At 41.5% G+C, this 22,533-nt stretch overlaps 1 protein-coding gene across 4 annotated transcripts in view; it reads left to right on the plus strand.

The window, feature by feature from the left end:
- LOC124138187 (tetratricopeptide repeat protein 17-like) overlaps positions 1-22,533 on the plus strand; it is a 77,732-nt gene that overhangs the window by 13,958 nt on the left and 41,241 nt on the right. For all 4 annotated transcript variants that reach the window (XM_046504724.2, XM_046504726.2, XM_046504725.2 and 1 more), the window contains exons 3-8: positions 9,361-9,475; positions 10,612-10,723; positions 11,254-11,370; positions 12,731-12,840; positions 13,883-14,030; positions 18,624-18,763. In XM_046504724.2, the coding sequence (XP_046360680.2) occupies positions 9,361-9,475; positions 10,612-10,723; positions 11,254-11,370; positions 12,731-12,840; positions 13,883-14,030; positions 18,624-18,763 (742 nt within the window). The remainder of the gene's footprint in view (positions 1-9,360; positions 9,476-10,611; positions 10,724-11,253; positions 11,371-12,730; positions 12,841-13,882; positions 14,031-18,623; positions 18,764-22,533) is intronic.

The following is a 22,533-nucleotide window of genomic DNA, read 5'->3' on the forward strand; positions in this document are numbered from 1 at the left end:
TTTGCTTTTTTTAGCATAAATTTACATTTAATCATGATAGGCACATGGTAAGGGCCACATGGTTTCAAATTCCTTTCTTTCCTGTCTTCATTGAACTAATTTATTTTTACACAGTTTTACCCAGCCACAGATTACTTTGCAGGAATAAGTGATGGTTCAATAGACATTGTCAAATTTAACAACACTTCTTTCACTTTTCCTATTACCTAAAAATCAAACTTTCTTTTTCCCATCAGTTCGTTTTTTGTCAGAACAATTTCCAGTTTCTTCCCACCATAATTATGGAACGTACTAAAAAAGAATGTCCATTGCCATTGACAGAAGGCTTGAATGCCGGCATAACGCATGTCGATTCTCCACACTGGCCTGTAGACAGCGACAATCGGCAACAATAGCCTTAATTGATTTCCCCTCACCTGCTGATTTTATCTGCAATGCACTGCATAATTTAGTACATTCTTTCATCACAAATGAATTTTGGAACAGGTCTATGCAAGTTAATGTTTGAGAAGATGTCACCATAGATACGCTACTAACAGTTGAAAGGCTGTTTGTTTTACTGTGATTGAGAAATTCCTGATGGGGTTCCAGCTGATGCAATTGATTGTTGGATAAATGCTCTCGTGTGGTGTGTAGGTGTAAGAAAATGGAAAGAATTGTTTTCCTGAATGCCGTTGTTAGTGTTTCCTGAGGCGTGTAAATCTAGGCTTATATCTGTAATTATAACCCAAGCAGTGTTTAAAATTAAGGGGGTGATGGGGAAGCCTAGTGGTTAAAACATTCGCGCAGTAGGCCTGGGTTCGATTCCCCATCGTATTGCTGGAATATTGCTGGCGGCCCAGGTTAGATTCCCCACATGGGTACTGTATGCGAGGCACTTTTTAGGTGTCTCCTGTCATGATGTTGCAGGATAGCTAAAAGGAGAATAAGACCCTCACCCACTCCCCCTTCCCCTCTCCCCCTTCCCCTACCACTCACTCACTCACTCACTCACTCACTCACTCACTCACTCACTCACTCACTCACTCACTCACTCACTCACTCACTCACTCACTCACTCACTCACTTACCATGTCTACTATATCCTTACAATTCTCTGCACCTCTGGAGTCTTACTGTATATGATACAGAAACAAGGAAGTGATGTTACCCTCTGAAACAGGAAACCTGCAAACAGGCCTCAAATATATTTCATGCGTAGTATCATTTTATATATATATAGTTTTATTTGTAGTTTAACGCCGCACTCAGCAATATTCCAGCTACGTGACGGCGGTCTGTAAATAATCGAGTCTGGACCAGACAATCCAGTGATTGATATCCTGAGTATCGATCCACGCAATTGGGATATGATGACATGCATGAACCAAGTCTGCAAGCTTGACCGTTAGTCGCCTCTTAAGACAAGCATGGGTTTGTGAAGATCAATTCTAACCTGTATCTTCACGGTGGGGACAATGTACACTGCACTTAATCACACCCACACAAAACTGACGGCTACAGCTTGTGTTATTCCAATTAATTGATTTCATTGATGCTGAAGACCAATTCTTACCCAAACCTTCATGGGTTGGAGGGGGAGTAAAAAACAACAGAATAATAGCATGATATATCATCAATTTCGATCAAATCATTTGCTTCTTGTATTTACAGAATGCATGGATGGTGATGGAATTTAATTATGTCAATTACAGTGTGATAGTTCTCTAGCAGATTTTCTGTAATTATTTCTAAATTTACACACTTATTTCCTTTCCACTGATATTTACAGTGCCAAAACACACTTGCATTTTAACCTCTCTATGTATTTTTTCTAAGTCATAACTTTCAAAACAGTTCAAGAATATGATTATGATCGAGTGTAATGTCATTGATGTATCAACACTCAGAGCAATGGTGATTATTTACTCAATATTATCGGGTCGTTAGGGTAGCTGAGTGGTTAAAGCGGTTGCTCATCATACCGAAGACCTGGGTTCGATTCCCCACATGGGTACAATGTGTGAAGCCCATTTCTAGTCTGTCCATGTCTGTCCACATCGGTGATATTGCTGTAATATTGCTAAAAGCGGGTAAAACCATACTCACTCACTCACTATTATCATTCACTTGGCACTGAAAAGTTTTTCCCACATCTTCCCGAGGCAAGGGAGTTAACTGACTGTAAAAGTCCAGTTTCCACCCTTGCCAAACTAGGTTGGATTTATGGAGATATATTTTGGCTGGATTGACAAGTCTATGCATAGTCCAATCAAAATTGCGTAACGAAATCGACATAGTTTGAAAACTACATGGTTTTTAACATTTCGGACTTCGGTTGACTGCAGGATTTGCAAACAATGTGAACCGTTAACTGAGCGTCAATAGATATTTTCCAAATTTTTTCTATATTAAATCCAGGTGCTCACATGATTTTATCATGGGATAACATTTATACTAAGTTATCTTATAATAATTTAGCTTAGGACACAACAAATCGTGTATCAACCAATCACATTCCTTTTTATTTGTTTAAATTTTTGTTAAATACATACTGTAGGCAGGTTTTAAGCAGAGAAGGGGTTTGACACTCTTACCAAGCAGACCTCTCTCCCACAGCCGAGAGTGTGTACCAACTCTCTGTGGCACCCTCAGTTATTATCTAAGTATATTGTAAATTGTTAATTGTTCTTGTAAATAAAATTGTGATTAGTCTCCTGTGACTCTGGCTCTTTGCTGACTAATTCCCCAAGAAAACCAGCACGTCATTTGGAAGGTATTGTTCACCCAGAACAGTTCCATGATAATTCATAAAAGCACTTGATGTAGATCTAATTATTATAAGATAACTTAGTATAAATGTTATCCCATGATAATTTGATGCACTTTGAGAGTTAAGACCCGTTTTATTACAATATCATCGATCAGATCATCTTGACTGAGCGCCATCATTTTGTTTGAAGTAAAGGCAAGTGATGTGATTGGAGGAATCTGATTGGTCAATAGGAGGGACAAAGAAGGGACAAAACTCATAATAACCACTGGTGGTGCTACGATCGAGCCCAGAAATTGCAACCTAGTTTGGCAAGGGTGGAAACTGGACTTTTAGAGTCTGTTAACTCCCTTGCCTCGAGAAGATGCAATAAGCAAGATGTGGCACTTCTGTGCATTGTTCACTGTAGCATGTTCATGTAGGTCTGTCTTCAATCAGTAAATAACGAGCTGTAAAGATGTACTGGTACACAAGGTGGAAGATGACATAGGGTAATTACGCACAGATGTTACTTTGATTTTTTTAGTTATTTAATAGTTTTATGCAAGATCTCAAACATAATTAAATAATAGTGATTTATTTTACATATTTGCGCAGATGTGCAGGTCATCAGAAGCTCTGTGATATTCTGTGGGTGTAATTTGTGTTGGAGCCAGGAGGAATCTAGATGAAGATGCGATACAGGGTTTAATGGCAGTCTGGTTGTTTGTGAAACATCAACAGAGGCTAAACACATCAGTGAATCCTCTGTGAGGCTGAAATACCTGACTGAAGGCAGTGGTGTAATTGAGGCACACTCCATTGTGATGGCATCTGGCCCACACTGCCGAGAGATATCACTTTATCGTCACTCACCTGAGATAAGGGAAATATTTCACTGATCGTCATGCTGTAAGGCATTTACCGGTCAAGCTAAACAATAGAAAAATATATTTCTTGTGTCCCAACACGGGTTGGTTGGTAGTAGGGATGTCACAATTCACACCAATGCATCGATAATATTCTCAGACAATATGCGATACACACTTACCTGTATCAATTCATATTTTAATCTTGAATCTTTTAACACATGGAACATTTGATATGGAAGGACTTTGTTGACAAAATAAGTCCTATTTATCATTAATTTATGCCATATCTACATAAAAAAAAGGTCATCAAGAGAATACACAATTCTTTCTCCTTCTTTCCCCCCTGCTTTATTTTAGCTTGTTTCGCCCCTCTGTTAACCTAGTGTTTGTTATCGATTGAGTTGTCTCCCGTATATTGGTTTAATTCATGAGCAGGAGCCTCTATGAGGTTTTCTAAGGAGTGTCAAGGCTCATATTTATATGGACATGAGCAGTGATGTGCACAGGCTGTGGGAATGCAGATTTGTCTTAATGAGGACACTGATGACTTCTCTATAAACAGTGTAGTGCATTCTTTTCCCTGCAGTGAATGAAGAAGCTGTTTTGTCAATTGTCACAAACAGAGCTCCAGATAGATGGATATTTGCATAAACAGCAATTGAAACCAACATTTTAGTCCACAATACCTTGAAGACCAAAAAAAGTCCTTGTGATCCCTTTGCTATTGAGCAGTTTGGCAAGAACTATAGGACCAGTGCCAATAACACTCGCTGGTAAAATAGGCAAACTATATCCCAATTTTCCAATTGAATTTGAGTTGCTGGGTACAAATATGCCAATTTTGTAAAAAAGCAATAGTATAAGAACACTTTTTGTAACTGCCCATGTATTCAATACTATTCAATTCAACTTGTGTGCATCTGTTTCTTAATGGTTCTTTATTTACTGATCGAGTACTTGCATTAAACATGCATGAAATCTACTGCATCGGATAATGCATAATGAAGGCATTACGTTTTGTTCATTGTGACACGTCAGACACTTGGGGCAGCACACAAAAAGATACAAATTAGAAGTCACCTGAATAATCATTTCAAGAAGAATTATTGGAAAATAAAGAGAGTTGATTAATTGGTGTAAAAATGCCCGATAGACTGGACTCAAATGAGTAAAAACATATAGAACAGTGAAAGAAAACTATCAATAACCAGTGTGAATGATAACATCTGAATAAATACTCAATGGCTAAAGTTATCTGAGCCCTGAACTATTGTTTATTCAGTGTGACTGGTCAATTGAATTTTCTGTTCTTGTTACAAGTGCTGTCTCAGTACGATGTGGTGTGAGTGCTATATATCTACACCTGACACCTAAAACAAGAATTACTATTGATTGTCAGTCAATAGGTAGAATTGTCTTCCACATTCCGATATTGCTCTTGGTAAGATTGACTAGCCACAGGATAGATGGTTGCTGTTTTTGTGTGTTTTTTATTTGTTCCACATGAATACACAGTCATGATATCATGATCAAAATATACATTTAAATATTCATCATGTGATATTTGTTGAGAAACACAGCATCTACGTATTCAAAATATACATTTAAATATTCATAAAAGGGATATTTGTTGAGTACAGGATAGAAGGTTAATGATGATTTGTTATGTTAACACTTGCAGAAGTTGTGTACCCTGCATTGTCTCTACATTTAATCTTGCAATTCATTAAAGAAATGGACCCGTGAAGATTCCGGGGTAGAATAGGTCTTCAGCAAGCCATGCTTGCCGTAAAAGGTGACTAATGAGATCGGTTGGTCTGGCTCGCTGACTAGGCTGATGCATGTCATCGATCCCAATTGCTTGGATCGATGCTCATGATATCAATCACTGGATTGTCTGGTCGAGACTCGATTATTTACAGACCGCCGTCATATAGCTGGAATATTGCTGAGTGCGGCGTTAAACAACAAACCAACCAACCAACCATTGAAGAAATATATACTGTGTCAGCCTTGTATTATCATGGTATCCCTGTGCAAATAGCGTGTTGATATGAATGTGTTCTAACTTAATGATCACGTTGAGTTAAATACCTGAACAGTGTTACAAATTAAGGGGCCTACTCCTAGTTACTGTGATGGTATTTTAATTTAGCACCTTGAAATTTGATTTTCGACATTAGGGTTATGACAAGGTTGCCTTCCCCTCCAAGCTTTATTTCAAACACTATTACCAGTCTCAGTTCAGGTATTTAATACATGCCCTCGAGATTAATACTCTTTCATGGGTTATTAGCTTAGAGATTTCAGATAATCTATTTTATCTCCAGAGAGGAAATTGCCAGTTGTTATGAGCTTCTCGTATAACCTTTGATGTGTGGCTTTGCTCCAGGGAGCATGGGCCCTCGGTGGTGTCGCGCGATGCTGGAAGGCCATCCTGGAAGTGCTGACCTCTCATTACTGGGATATTTGATTCATAAGGAATAGGAAACTCAATGTTTTGGTCTGCCTTGTTGTCATTCTCCCACGATTAATAAAGATATGGCCTTTTTCTTTCAACAATAGGGACCTCCATTTACAAAATACTATACTGTATGCCAGGATTGTTTCTTGGTTTGTCAGCCTCACACCTCAGTGTGGACTGGCAACTTTAAAAATTACCAGTCCCCCCTAATTTTTGCCAGTCCCAACTTTGAACAAATTTTAAAAAATATGAAAATTATTTGGTTTTAATTCTTTAAACATAATGTTCAGTGCAAAGATGTCATCTCTGAAGTAACTTGTTTAGATCTATACGTCATTCACATAAACTTCACTCACAATTTTCACTTCTTTTTTGAATATTTCGAGACAAAGGGATATTTATCCTAGCAATAGACAAGGGGAAACCCTGATGGTAACAGACAAGCTGACTTTGTTCGAAAAATGTACTTATATGAATATCACCGATTTTTTTGTTCAACAACAAAGATTTATAAGGTACTTTATTTGCAGGGACTGGTAGTCACATGAATTACCGGTCCAAGCCTAATTTTACCGGTAAAAAAATGGTAATTACCGATAAATGGGAACGCTGACAACTGTGCTCATGGTGTCACCATTGTGGTAAACGGCTAGGATCTTCAACACTTCGGGCTTTCCTCCTACATCGATCTGACACGCCATGAGTCATGTTACTGTGACAGTCATGTCTATGTTTTTCCAACTTCAAAAATCTAATTATTTATCGTTTATCATGTTTATTGTGTGGGGTTGGTTGGGCAACCTGGTTGGTAAAGCGTTCGCTCGTCATGCCGAAAGACCTGGGTTTAAGTTCCCACATGGGTATGTGTGCAGCCCATTCCTGGTGTCCCTGCTTGGATATTGGCATAAGACCACTCCACTCCACTCCACTCCACTCCACTCCACTCACCCACCCCTTCCACAAATGTACAAGTAGACTGCAATGATATCCAGAGAAAGAGCTATCACATTCTGCCAACCAGTCAACATGATAAAACAGGGTTGCAGATTTACATTTACCCTAGAGCATAGGATTGGCTACTTCAAAATCTGTCTTTGTCAACAGTTGCCTGTCCCCAGTGTAACGGAATCAAAAAGTGAGGAGGCTTCTCTGTTTCCGTTGTCTCTTACCTCAAACTTGAATAAGGGTTGTTTAGTTTTTGTACAAAAAGGACATCATATGAGATGAGATATGTGTTTCTAATTAGCCGGAAAAATATGATTTGCTTAATCCATTCTTCGTGGAATGAACCAGTCACAGATGGTGGTATAGATCTGCAACTCTGATAAAACGTGTTCCCAATGCTCGCATGGATGATTGCGTCCATGGATAACACAAGGACACACACTGTTGTGTTTCATTCATGTAACATTTGAATTTCAGTGTGAGCATTGTGTTGTGGAACGTGGAAGGAATTTTCATTAAATGTAGAAGAAGTGTAGTTTGCTGTATTTATTCTGACCTGGGCCCACTTGCACAAAGCGATCTTAGCGCTAAGATGATCGTAACTCCCATACTTTAACATAGGCTTACAATAGTTGTAGCGCTAAGATCGCTTTGTGCAAGTAGGCCGCAATGCTTCAACACTGTGCAACGTAGTCCCCGGTTTGCTGCTGGGTTTTATCCAAGTGTTGAATCATGTGCAAGTCTAGGCTTGCCTCCCACATACCATTCTGTGATCTAGCTGCATTAATGCACCCGCCCACTCCAACACAGGGACATTAAGTTACAGATAACATATTTGTTAAAATGATGTACGATTCAGCGAATGTCAAGGTACCCGTGTGTCAACGTATTTTAAATATAACATCAAAGTAACAAAAACTCTGAATCAGATTTAAAGTTGAAATAAATTGATAAAAAAATTGAAAATACAACACAAATATGCTCCGTGAAAGTTTAATTTGGTGCATCCATACACAATGAGAATCGTTTACTTCAATATCGGTGTGATTAGTACATTTGTAATGCGCTTGCTTAGAATTAATGCACAAGCTTAAAATGACAGAAAGTAGGTTAGTGAACTGATAGTTTCTTACAGATAGTCTACAGTTGACACAGTTGAGTGGTCTCCTAGCTGTATTTTAAGCTACTTGTGACCGCCTCCGTGGTCTAGTGGTAGAGCGTCCGCCCGGAGAGCGGAAGGTCCTGGGTTCGATCCCCGGCCGCATCATACCACAAGACGTTAAAAGATGGTACTTGTTGTTACCCTGTCTGGCGCTTGGCATTAAAGGGCAAGTTCACACGGAAATGAACCTATTTTTCTTGTACTTTTTCCACATTAAAAGTGTTAACCTAGAAGTGTCATAGACAAAAATATAAAAATATCATAATTAATCAACATATTTTTCGCATTAAAGCTATTTATATTTTTCACATTTACCAAGTGTTCTATTTCCATAACAAAAACACCATGGCTTATGCCCCTTGCAATATGACGTCATTGGTGCCAATTGATAAACATTATGACGTCATCATGCTTTGTTAGAGCCGCTTCACGTGGTGTAGGTACATGTGTGTGATTCTTGCGTCTCAGATGCCAGCCAGCATAGTGTTATGCTGAGTCACCATTGCGCCGGAGTGTGTCGTAGGCCATGTTGTTTTACCGCAAACTGGTACTTGATATCTTTTGCGTTGAGAATAGACAGGGACCCAGTTGAATTGGCACCAATTACGTCATAATCTAAGGGGGATAACTCAGGCCTGTTTAGCTCGAAAAACGAAGGACTCATAACGGCATATCATTTTCACATTATTGTGAGCTTCCTACTTTCATTGTGAAACAATGAGTTTATATTTTCAAACACAGATACTAACTAATTCTAAAATTGCGTTTTGTTTAGAAAAAGAAAGAAAGTAACTTTTGCGTGTACACTTCCCCTTTAAGGGGCTAAAACAAGGACTGGTCGCCTCGGAGTCAGTATACTGTGTCAGAGTGGGGTATTCATGTTAAACTGCGGCATGGTATCTCAGTGAGCTAGCACTATAAATCGGCATCAGTCCGGACTAGTACGAGCACACACACACACACACACACACACACACACACACACACACACACACACACACACACACACACACACACACACACACACACACACACACACACACACACACACACACACACACACACACACGTACATGCGTGTCGCTATATAAGTGCAATAATCTTGGACGCGACGTTAAACCCCATTTCACCTCACCTCACCTCACCTTAAGCTTCTTGTCATTGAAACCATGTTTGTGTTTTCCAGGTCTTGAGCAAAGGTTCTACAAGACAGATCCCAACTGTGTGGAAGCAGGGAAGCCCCTTCCGGAGTTCGACCTGTACATTTCTACAGTGCTGCCTCTGGAAAACAAGGGGATCCGGTGAGTAGTGACACTGCATCCATTATGGTGTACCTACTATAAAACATTCCATTAGAATTCCTGGTTAGAGTAGGTCCCCAGCAACCTTTGCTCGTAAGAGGCGGACCCGTGAAGGTATGGGTTAGAATAGGTTTTCAGCAACCCGTGCTTGTCATAACAGGCGACTAATGGATCAGGTGGTCAGGCTCGCTGCATGGTTGATGCATGTCATCGTATCCCAATTGCGTCTACAGATTGATGCTCATGATATCCATCACTGAATTGTCTGGTCCAGACTTGATTATTAACAGACTGCCGTCATATAGCGTGAATATTGCTGAATGCGGCGTTTAACAACAAGCAAACAAAATGTAAGAGGCCACTGAGTAGATCCGGTGGTCAGGCTCAGTGTCAAGGTGGAGTGTGTCTCTACCGTGATGGGGGGCGGTCGGGTAGCCCGGGTTCGATTCCCGACGTAGGTACAATGTGTGAAGCCCATTTCTGGTGTCCCCCGCCGTGATATTGCTGGAATATTGCTAAAAGCGGCGTAAAACCATACTCACTCACTCACTCTACCGTGATGGCGTGGTACATTCGCTCGTGATATCAGTCACTGTTTTTCTGTTCCAGACTCAATATTTATAAGCCGCTCAGGGTTAGAACTAAACGCAAAAACTTTTCTAGCCCAGGTTAAGAGAAAATGACCTTGTACTGTTGAAAAATGGGGAAATTAGGAAATATGTACTGGCCCCAGGCTAGCGGAGAAGTGTTAAGTTCTAACCTTTTGGTGCTGAAATAATGCTGGTTGCGGCATTAAACAACAAGCATACAAAGAACACTATTGATCATGTAATAGTGAAAGTGCAAGGCCTGGTCTTGTCTGGCTTTAATCCAGTTCTCAGACCTCTTGGTTTATTGTGATTTCCTTGTGACTAAACTCCCTTACTCTAATTAAAGGCTCTAATATTGTGCCTGAAGAATAGTTGTTTCTTTGAAAACTAGATTTTGAAAAATTGTTGATTTGTAACCTGCTTGAAAGTGATAATATTATTGAATTGTTTGCTGCAATGTCAAGCCTGCGGGAACAGCGCAAGTAATAGCTTATGAAACGTAGCGCACACTTTCAGTCAGTATAATGGTTTTATGTTGATCCACAGGCCAGATGAACATATCGAGGTCAATGCTAACCTGCCGGAGACGCCCATGGCACCAGTCTGCCTCGACGTGACTGATCTCAACTACAGCATACATGCGTTTGAGCATCTTGAGGTGAGGCTGTATACATGCACTAAAGGAAGCACGGTAGTTTCAGTACAGTATTCGACATAATAAGCGCCCCTCTCTAATAAGTGCCCACTGGGATATTTGCTAATATATTGGCTAGTGAACAATCCCAATTAGCACCCCTTCCTATTGATCAGTGTACACAAGACTTATTTATTCATGCATAATACAAACTTGTGTGTTATATGCACCATTAATTATGGGCATTTAAATTCTGGAAAATATTTCTGTCATGTATAATACGCACAGACTTTTCTTTTGTATTAGGCTGTCAGCATAAACCACAATATTAACGATCTTTCAACTTTTTTTTTTCTTTCCAAAACTATATTCTATTAAGAGCACCCTTTTTCTAATTTTGAGAGCGCCCTGGGCGCTTAGTACATCGAATATGGTATTCAGGTTGTATGATTCATACAGAACTAATGTCATGTTCGTTATATTCTTGTACGACGAGGTGTTCTGAAGGTTTTTGTAGCCTTACCAATGTAAAAAGATTCTTTTTTGTTTTCCAGGGTTTAAAAGACAGACAGAATTTATCCGGCACCCCAGAGCTTGGGCTGAAGAATGCCATTACACATCGAGAAAATGTGGATGACTACGGCCATCTTGTTTACGAGGCCTTACAGAAGGTAGGCTACACAGACGTTAACTCAAATTCCCCCACTGACAGATACACACACCATCAAGAAGGACTTCCACCCACCTAGTGTTGCCTAATGGAGACTGTAGCATGGAGTTTGTGGCAGACAAGTGTGTCATAGTTTTCATTGGTAGAAACAAATTCTAGCTTGCCTAAAAAGTTTGATTCCGATGACAAATCTCTTAGAATAGACAGATGTTTCCTTTCGAAAATCGCATCTATTTCTGAAATAGTCAATGTAAGATGTAGCCACTAGTTTTCCTCAGTATAGTATCAGTACGTTTTTGACTGCGGTGTTAAACAACAAACAAACAACACTTTCATCTGTACTGAAACATCACATTGAGATAATAAAGAAGTTGAAATCCTTGTCTTCATCAAATGTTCTCAGTGCTGTTGTTCATCAAATGTTCTCAGTGCTGTTGTTCATCAAATGTTCTCAGTGCTGTTGTTCATCAAATGTTCTCAGTGCTGTTGTTCATCAAATGTTCTCAGTGCTGTTGTTCATCAAATGTTCTCAGTGCTGCTGTTCATCAAATGTTCTCAGTGCTGCTGTTCATCAAATGTTCTCAGTGCTGTTCATCAAATGTTCTCAGTGCTGCTGTTCATCAAATGTTCTCAGTGCTGTTGTTCATCAAATGTTCTCAGTGCTGCTGTTCATCAAATGTTCTCAGTGCTGTTGTTCATCAAATGTTCTCAGTGCTGCTGTTCATCAAATGTTCTCAGTGCTGTTGTTCATCAAATGTTCTCAGTGCTGCTGTTCATCAAATGCCCTCAATGCTGTGGTAGAATAGGTCTTCAGCAACCCATACTTGCCGTAAAAGGCGACTATTCTTGTCGTAAAAGGCGACTAACGGGATCGGGTGGTCAGGCTCGCTGACTTGGTTGATGCATGTCATCGATCCCAATTGCTCGGATCGATGCTCATGGTGTCAATCACTGGATTGTCTGGTCCAGACTCGATTATTTTACAGACCGCCGTCATATAGCTGGAATATTGCTGAGTGCGGCGTTAAACAACAAACAAACAAACAAACAAACAATGCTGTTGTTCATCAAATGTCCTCAATGCTGTTCATCAAATGTTCTCAGTGCTGTTGTTCATCAAATGTTCTCAGTGCTGTTGTTCATCAAATGTTCTCAGTGCTGTTGTTCATCAAATGTTCTCAGTGCTGTTGTTCATCAAATGTTCTCAGTGCTGTTGTTCATCAAATGTTCTCAGTGCTGTTGTTCATCAAATGTTCTCAGTGCTGTTGTTCATCAAATGTTCTCAGTGCTGTTGTTCATCAAATGTTCTCAGTGCTGTTGTTCATCAAATGTTCTCAGTGCTGATGTTCATTCTCTTGCAGAATAAGACGTCATGGGTTTTATACAACATGGCTGCCTTCTACTGGCGCATCAAGGGAGATCCTTATCATTCCATTGAATGTGTCCGGAGAGCTCTCCACTACTCCCCCCGGTAAGAACTCCAAGCATGCCAAGACGTCGTACACTATTTATGTATTGAACATGAAAAAATTTATGTCCAGGAATGAAATTTGTTGTGTTCTCTTGACATGTTTTGTAGTCATGTTTCTAACACATGACCTGATTCCTTCCTTGTCCATATATACTACTCAAAACAAGTTAAAGAGCACCCACAATTAGAAGGCTGAGTGTTGCAATTCCACCAGCTATGACAGATTAACTATTGTCATATGAAGAAAACGGGTGTTCCTTAACATATTTTGAGTAGTATAAATATATGCATATTATATGATAACCTCAAATAATAGCGAACTAACCCACTCAGTCCCCGGGGCTCACTCAGGTCTGCCTCAATTCTCCATGGACTGCCTCCATGGTCAAGTGGTAGAGCGTCCATTCGGAGAGCCAAGGGTCCAGGGTTCAATTCTCGGCCGCGTCATACCAAAAGACGTTAAAATATGGTACTTATTGTTACCCTGCCTGGCCTTTCGACATTAATGAGCTAAAACAAGGACTGGTCGGCTCGGAGTCAGTCTACTGTGTCTGAGTTGGGGATTCATGTTAAACTGCGGCATGGTATCTCAGTGGCCTAGCACTATAAAATCGGCATTAATCCTGACTAGTATAAGCAGCCACACACACACACATGCATGCACGTCACTGTATAAGTGCTATAATCTTGGACTTTACGTTAAACCGATTTCCCCTCACCCAAAATGGTTTGTTTCTTTGCTTCCATAGTCTTTTGTTCAAAACTATTTTGTTTACCTTGTCATTTGACTTCTTGTAAGTAGCTGACTATAAATAGTTAACTGAAAGGAATGTTCCTAGGCTTAGGCTTTGCGCAAGTGGCTAAAGTCACAGACTACTTTCAAATAATAACTAGTATTTTCCTGGCATCGAAATTGTCATTTTAAAACATTGATGTGAGTATTTAAAATTCAATAAATTTCTTTCTAGAATGTTGTTAAACTTTGATGTTGTAAGCTGTCAAGTACTTTCCACGATTGACACGAAGGAATGATGTGTTTCAGATCACAGAAGGATGTAGCTCTCATAAGTCTGGCCAACGTGTTGCACCGGGCCCGGTATTCTAACGAGGCAGCCATCATTGTACATGCAGCCCTGGATGTTTCTAAGGAACTCAACGTCAATCATTTTACTCTTGGAAATATCTATGCGGTAAGAACCTTTGTTGTATATCAAACAAATAAAACTGTATCATATTTACAGTATCAGAACTTTGGAGTAATTTATGTACTTCTTGGTTGAGTGATCAATTACATGTGAAAATGTTCACAGATGAGCCAGTTATGCTGCATCCTATACAATGGATTCCTGGGTAGAATAGATCTTCAGCAACCCGTGTTTGCTGTAAAAGGCGACTATGCTTGTCGAAAAAGGTGACTAACGGGATCGGGTGGTCAGGTTCGCTGACTTGGTTGATGCATGTCATCGATCCCAATTGCGTGGATCGATGCTCACGATATTAATCACTGGATTGTCTGGTCCAGACTTGATTATTTACTGACCGCCGTCATATAGCTGGAATATTGCTGAGTGCGGCGTTAAACAATAAACCAACCAACCTATACAATGATATAGCTGGCAACTGTCCCGAAGTTTTCATATGTTATGAATTTGATTCAAAAATATTATTTCTTCCTAAATTCATACAAATTATATGCCAATCAGCAACAGCAAAAATCACAAGATCGCAAGTTTCACAGACTCTGGTCATTCTTTAGCCTTACACGGTCTGCTACGAACATGTCTTGTTATCGGAGGTGTGAAGTCTATTTATAGTTTTGCATTTGTCTAATTGAACCACCCGGCTCGTATTATTGAAGTTGCAGTTGTCGAAATAGACACTAATAAAATCATCAACTGAATTTTGAAATTACATGTCTGCATTGTACTGTAGATGATTCGTACTGATGGAGTTTGGTATCCTGACCAGAAGATCGTAACAAAATGCAAATTGTACTTTGGATTTGGGAAAGTTGAGAGCTGTGCACTTAAAAATTGAGAGTGAACCCAAGTATTTTATCAATGAGTCCTAGGGGATGCTGTATGGCTGTTTTTATCATTTAGACTAATTCAGGTTAAGATTTATCTTTCTTTCTATTCTGATCAAACATACGTTCAAAGTTGAAACTGCCCATTTACAATTTACTGCATTCAATCAGTAATAAAAGGGTTTCTTTCAACAAGAAAATTGTTGGAAGTCACGTGTTACCATGGTTACCAGCTCGTGGAAGTCAGCCTGTGCCTCTGTTCACCCAGCAGTGAGTGGGTACCCGGTAGGATGAGAGGTGACTGTTAACCTTCTTGTGCCTCACAGGCAGCTTGGGATATATATTCCCCAGGGAGCTGAGAATGAAAATTGAGTGTCCATTGATCCAGTGACTGGAGAGATGATTTATTATGCAGCACTTCGAGCATTCATTCCATGTGGAGTTAGGCACTTTGTAAGTGATGATGATCATGATAATGATGATGATGATGTTTTTTCTATGTGGTAAGCTTGGGTCCCAGAACACCACAGCCAGTCTGTAGTAGGGCTGCAACGAATACACTTTGAGGTGAATAAGAATGAAACAATAACATAAATTATTGACATGGTTTGTTAATTACTAATTTATTATACATTTATATACTGCACTTATCCAGGTACTAGTATCTGTTCAAATGCGACAATGAGGAGTGACTACAATACTGTCAAATTATATATTATAAGAGTGTTGTCTTTGATGAAATCTATGCATATAATATGTTCTTATGGATATTATAAGGGTCAGGGTATGTAAATGCACATGACTGCATATTCATAAATATTAGATTCTAGTGAATAACGAATTCAATTCATGAATGGATACGGTTCCATTCACAGAATATGCGAGTGAATCATAACAGCCCTAGTCTGTAGGACTAATAAAATAACTCTTCCTGGACCTCTGGACAATTCTTTCAAAAAAAATAAATTTTTGTGTCTGCTTATCTCCCTGGGATCAGTCATTCTATCTGACAGCTTGTAGCGGGAATCAAGACAGTTGACAGTTCACCGCTCTGTGTGTGACAGTGATGGGATGGTCGCTGGATGAGGATGTGGCCCAGCATGGCTGACGTTTGTGTACACTGATCCTGTCCAGGCGGGCCTGTTAGTGTTACATAAGGAGGAAGCGCACTTGATACACACAGTGACACACCCATGCTGTAGGGGTACTGTTACATCATACAGGGCTGTCCTTTCTGTTGACTTGGAATCTGTATGTCACAAGTTTGGAACACCGGATCAACAAGGATTTATCTAGACTTGCTCAGAGGCTGATAGTCCACCCTAAGTCTGCAGCAAATGTCAGTAAATGTTCCCAAATTAGAATTACACATTTCCCAGTTCATGATGTATAGTAGTAACTAATGTTGTGACTTTGTAGAAGTGATTTTTATTTCACCAACCAATTTGAGCAAAATACACAATTTATTTCCCAAATTGCCAATGCACATAGCTTAGAATTCTAGATATATCAATGATCAGCTGCTAAGCAGTTTTCAGATTGTGATTATAAAAAAAATAATTAAAAATTATTAAAAAAAATTAAACAATTAAAAAAATTAAAAAATGTTTATTAAAATAATAATAGCAATCATGATAATCCGTAAGCATGTTCTAAGCACTTACATTATTACCCTAGTCAATTGATCCGTGTGCACTCAAAATAAATTCTCATTTCTCGGGGGGAGGCTACAACCCAAGCCGCCTTGTGAGGTGCTAGGTTAACAGTCAAATTACTGCCAGGTACCCATTTTCTGCCGTTGTGAAGGAAAGAAGAAAGGCACCCCATGGTGAAGTAGTATTTATTCCCTGCACTGGAGTGGGATCGGATGATTTGAGGGGCGGTACGGCGGCCATGTGGGTAGTGTTCTCTTGTCACGCTGTCAAGGCCTGGGTTCAGTTTTCCCATGGGTACAATGAACATCCTACTGTTAATGTTTCAAGTTCTTAAGGGCAAAGAACCAGTCAGTTTTGAGTTTCCAAAGATATCTATGCATTGCCATATGGTACCACTACGGATGTCCCAGTCGTTTCAGGCACTTGCTGTGCAGAGTTGCATCCCTTAGGCATACCAGAATGCTGTGATTGCGAATTCAAAATTTAATCCCAGATTCACTCTGTTTATGATTCATGGTTTGTCAGCACTATACCCGTGCTCGTGGGTTCAACCAACATAGGCTCCCTGGGGTAGCCCAGTGGTTAAAGTGTTTGCTTATCATGCCGAAGCCCCTGGTGTGAAACCCATTTCTGGTCTCCCCCGCCGTGACCTTGCTGGACTATTGCTAAAAACGGCATAAAACCCAACTCACTCACACACTCACTCAACCGACATGATCAATGTCTAAGACCTACTTTCCTCCCATATCAATATAAGCTGACACGCCTTGATGTAGCTGAAATGCTCACTCACTTATCATGCAGTCTAGTTTCAGTAAAAAACAATCTGTTTATGTAAGGAGGACATGTTGTCTAAAAATAGTTTGTAAAGTACAATTTCCTGATTTCAATTTCCTCTTTCTCTCTTCATCTCAAGTTTACTAAACATGTGTTTTGGTTTGACCTTTGGTATTGCCTTTTTATAGCAGTCGTCGTGAATCATCAGCATGTTTGCTTGTGGGATAGTGTTGTGTATCATTACACTCCTGGGACCAGTGTTTCGAGTGTAGGATGACACACTTACTCTCAGTGTGGTTCAGACCCGTGAAGATCTGGGTTAGATTAGGTCTTCAATAACCTGTGCTTGCTGTAACAGACGACTGCTTGTCGTGAGACGTGACTTACGGGATGGGGTGGTCAGGCTCGCTGAATTGGTTGATGCATGTCATTGTATCCCAATTGCGTGGATCGATGCTCATGATGTCAATCACTGGATTGTCTGGTCCAGACTCGATTATTTACAGACAGCTTCATATAGCTGGAATATGCTGAGTGCGTCATTAAATAACAAACAAAGAAACAAACAGTGTGGTTCATTTATTTGGCTCCAGATACAAAGGTTACAGGTTCGATCCTTTGAAATATGAAGCAAACATTTGGTTTTACATTTTACATAATTCCTCACCTTCCCTTGTAGATTGTGTTTAAATGAAAAATACATTTCTAGCACGGGACATTTCAAAAGTAACAATATCGCCGGAGCTAGAACATATATAATCTCAGGGGTATTGTAACATCCCTGTATATAAGATTTAACCGGCCTAGAGAACAATAGGATGACGTCACTGGAGGTTTATAAGAGTATGTTATTGTGGAAAGGATGGAGTTGTCAACATTTATTAATGTAATGACCAGGGGCGGTTGGGTAGCCTAGTGGTTAAAGCGTTCGCTCGTCACGCCGAAGACCCGGGTTCGAATCCCGACATGGGTACAATGTGTGAAGCCCATTTCTGGTGTCCCCCGCCGTGATATTGCTGGAATATTGCTAAAACGGCGTAAAACAAAACTCACTAATGTAATGACTTAACAGTATGCAGTTATTTTTGAAGTGATGAATAATATGATCTGAACTCATGGATTCATAGTTAGATGCGATGACTAGTACTGTATGGTAGTCCAAGATTAGTGAAATTCTTGGGGGAGTTTCTCCCAACGTTTAATTATTGTTCGTAAACCACTAGTCTTAAGTGAGCTGTGAAGTTCTTGGATATGGCCAGCAGGGTTAACTTCTGCCTTTTGATTGAACAAGATTGAAGTCTTATGCCCTGCTTGTGTGTTTCCAGGTGCTAGGGGAGTATAACAAGTCGGTGATATGTTTTGAGAACACCCTGAAGATTCAGCCGGACTTCGAGGCAGCGGCCAAGAGGAAGCATGCAGTACTGTGTCACTCCAAGCTGGAGGCAGCTCTAGAAGCCCAACATCGGTGGGTTGAAGGGCAGAACCAACAAATATGTCGCCAGTCAACATGGTCAATGAACTTGAAAATAGAAACTGTAATACCCTATTAAGCACCCTGCTCCAATTAGCACCCCTAGACCTCCTTCTAGACCAAACTGTGAGAAATCGTTATAAGCACCCCGGACCTCCTTCTAGACCAATCTGTGAGAAATCTTTATAAGCACCCCTGACCTCCTTCTAGACCAATCTGTGAGAAATCTTTATAAGCACCCCTGACCTCCTTCTAGACCAAACTGTGAGAAATCTTTATTAGCACCCCTGACCTCCTTCTAGACCAATCTGTAAGAAATCTTTATAAGCACCCCTGACCTCCTTCTAGACCAAACTGTGAGAAATCTTTATAAGCACCCCGGACCTCCTTCTAGACCAATCTGTAAGAAATCTTTATAAGCACCCCTGACCCCCTTCTAGACCAATCTGTGAGAAATCTTTATAAGCACCCCCGACCTCCTTCTAGACCAATCTGTGAGAAATCTTTATAAACACCCCTGACCTCCTTCTAGACCAATCTGTGAGAAATCTTTATAAGCACCCCTGACCTTCTTCTAGACCAATCTGTAAGAAATCTTTATAAGCACCCCTGACCTTCTTCTAGACCAATCTGTAAGAAATCTTTATAAGCACCCCTGACCTCCTTCTAGACCAATCTGTAAGAAATCTTTATAAGCACCCCGAGACCTCCTTCTAGACCAAACTGTGAGAAATCGTTATAAGCACCCCTGACCTCCTTCTAGACCAATCTGTAAGAAATCTTTATAAGCACCCCTAGACCTCCTTCTAGACCAATCTGTAAGAAATCTTTATAAGCACCCCGGACCTCCTTCTAGACCAATCTGTAAGAAATCTTTATTAGCACCCCTGACATCCTTCTAGACCAATCTGTGAGAAATCTTTATAAGCACCCCTGACATCCTTCTAGACCAATCTGTGAGAAATCTTTATAAACACCCCAACCAAAAATGTACATGACTGTCATATTTTCTTGTGTATTTTACAGATTTAATTATTGAAAAAACAGCAGAACATAATTGCCTGTTTACTGTTATTGAAACGTTTAGTTTCATAGACATTTGAACTAAGTCTGTTCATTACTGCTCGATCTCTGACAGCACACTCGTTGTGAATGGTTTTAATGAGCACCCCCTTTGTCAATTTTCTAAATCCAAGAGAGCTTATTAGTACGTAATTAATGCATTCCATATGTGTGTTGCATATGTAGTTCTTTGACCTAGGTGTTTATCACTCAAGGTACACATGGGTTTGAGTTTGATGGGGTTTTCAGGTTGAGCTAGGTCCCCAACAACTTATGCTGGTTGTGAGAGGTGCCCTAGTGTGGTGTCCGGATTGTAATAGGTCCAAGCAAGCTATGCTGATCATGAGAGACCCCCTGTGTGGTTGCTGGAATATGATAGGTCCCCATCCACCTATGCTGGTCGGGAGAGACCCCCTGTGTGGTTGCTGGAATATAATAGGTCCACATCCACCTATGCTGGTCGTGAGAGACCCCCTGTGTGATTGCTGGATTGTAATAGGTCCCCATCCACCTATGCTGGTCGGGAGAGACCCCCTGTGTGATTGCTGGAATATGATAGGTCCCCATCCACCTATGCTGGTCGGGAGAGACCCCCTGTGTGGTTGCTGGAATATAATAGGTCCCCATCCACCTATGCTGGTCGTGAGAGACCCCCTGTGTGATTGCTGGATTGTAATAGGTCCCCATCCACCTATGCTGGTCGGGAGAGGCCCCCCTGTGTGATTGCTGGATTGTAATAGGTCCCCATCCACCTATGCTGGTCGGGAGAGGCCCCCCTGTGTGGTTTCTGGATTGTAATAGGTCCCCAGCAACTTATGCTGATCATGAGAGGCCCGCTGTGTGATTGCTGGATTATAATAGGTCCCCATCCACCTATGCTGGTCGGGAGAGTCCCCCTGTGTGATTGCTGGAATATAATAGGTCCCCATCCACCTATGCTGGTCGTGAGAGACCCCCTGTGTGATTGCTGGAATATAATAGGTCCCCATCCACCTATGCTGGTCGTGAGAGACCCCCTGTGTGGTTGCTGGAATATAATAGGTCCCCATCCACCTATGCTGGTCGTGAGAGACCCCCTGTGTGATTGCTGGATTGTAATAGGTGCCCATCCACCTATGCTGGTCGTGAGAGACCCCCTGTGTGATCGCTGGATTGTAATAGGTCCCCATCCACCTATGCTGGTCGTGAGAGACCCCCTGTGTGATTGCTGGATTGTAATAGGTCCCCATCCACCTATGCTGGTCGTGAGAGACCCCCTGTGTGATTGCTGGATTGTAATAGGTCCCCATCCACCTATGCTGGTCGTGAGAGACCCCCTGTGTGATTGCTGGATTGTAATAGGTCCCCATCCACCTATGCTGGTCGTGAGAGACCCCCTGTGTGATTGCTGGATTGTAATAGGTCCCCATCCACCAATGCTGGTCGTGAGAGACCCCCTGTGTGATTGCTGGATTGTAATGGGTCCCCATCCACTTATGCTGGTCGTGAGAGACCCCCTGTGTGATTGCTGGATTGTAATGGGTCCCCATCCACCTATGCTGGTCGTGAGAGACCCCCTGTGTGATTGCTGGATTGTAATAGGTCCCCATCCACCTATGCTGGTCGGGAGAGACCCCCTGTGTGATTGCTGGAATATGATAGGTCCCCATCCACCTATGCTGGTCGGGAGAGACCCCCTGTGTGGTTGCTGGAATATAATAGGTCCCCATCCACCTATGCTGGTCGTGAGAGACCCCCTGTGTGATTGCTGGATTGTAATAGGTCCCCATCCACCTATGCTGGTCGGGAGAGGCCCCCCTGTGTGATTGCTGGATTGTAATAGGTCCCCATCCACCTATGCTGGTCGGGAGAGGCCCCCCTGTGTGGTTTCTGGATTGTAATAGGTCCCCAGCAACTTATGCTGATCATGAGAGGCCCGCTGTGTGATTGCTGGATTATAATAGGTCCCCATCCACCTATGCTGGTCGGGAGAGTCCCCCTGTGTGATTGCTGGAATATAATAGGTCCCCATCCACCTATGCTGGTCGTGAGAGACCCCCTGTGTGATTGCTGGAATATAATAGGTCCCCATCCACCTATGCTGGTCGTGAGAGACCCCCTGTGTGGTTGCTGGAATATAATAGGTCCCCATCCACCTATGCTGGTCGTGAGAGACCCCCTGTGTGATTGCTGGATTGTAATAGGTGCCCATCCACCTATGCTGGTCGTGAGAGACCCCCTGTGTGATCGCTGGATTGTAATAGGTCCCCATCCACCTATGCTGGTCGTGAGAGAGCCCCTGTGTGATTGCTGGATTGTAATAGGTCCCCATCCACCTATGCTGGTCGTGAGAGACCCCCTGTGTGATTGCTGGATTGTAATAGGTCCCCATCCACCTATGCTGGTCGTGAGAGACCCCCTGTGTGATTGCTGGATTGTAATAGGTCCCCATCCACCTATGCTGGTCGTGAGAGACCCCCTGTGTGATTGCTGGATTGTAATAGGTCCCCATCCACCTATGCTGGTCGTGAGAGACCCCCTGTGTGATTGCTGGATTGTAATGGGTCCCCATCCACTTATGCTGGTCGTGAGAGACCCCCTGTGTGATTGCTGGATTGTAATGGGTCCCCATCCACCTATGCTGGTCGTGAGAGACCCCCTGTGTGATTGCTGGATTGTAATAGGTCCCCATCCACCTATGCTGGTCGTGAGAGACCCCCTGT

Source organism: Haliotis rufescens, unplaced genomic scaffold, assembly GCF_023055435.1.
Source record: "Haliotis rufescens isolate VD_foot unplaced genomic scaffold, xgHalRufe1.0.p SCAF_6, whole genome shotgun sequence".
In the NCBI taxonomy this organism is placed as follows: domain Eukaryota; kingdom Metazoa; phylum Mollusca; class Gastropoda; order Lepetellida; family Haliotidae; genus Haliotis; species Haliotis rufescens.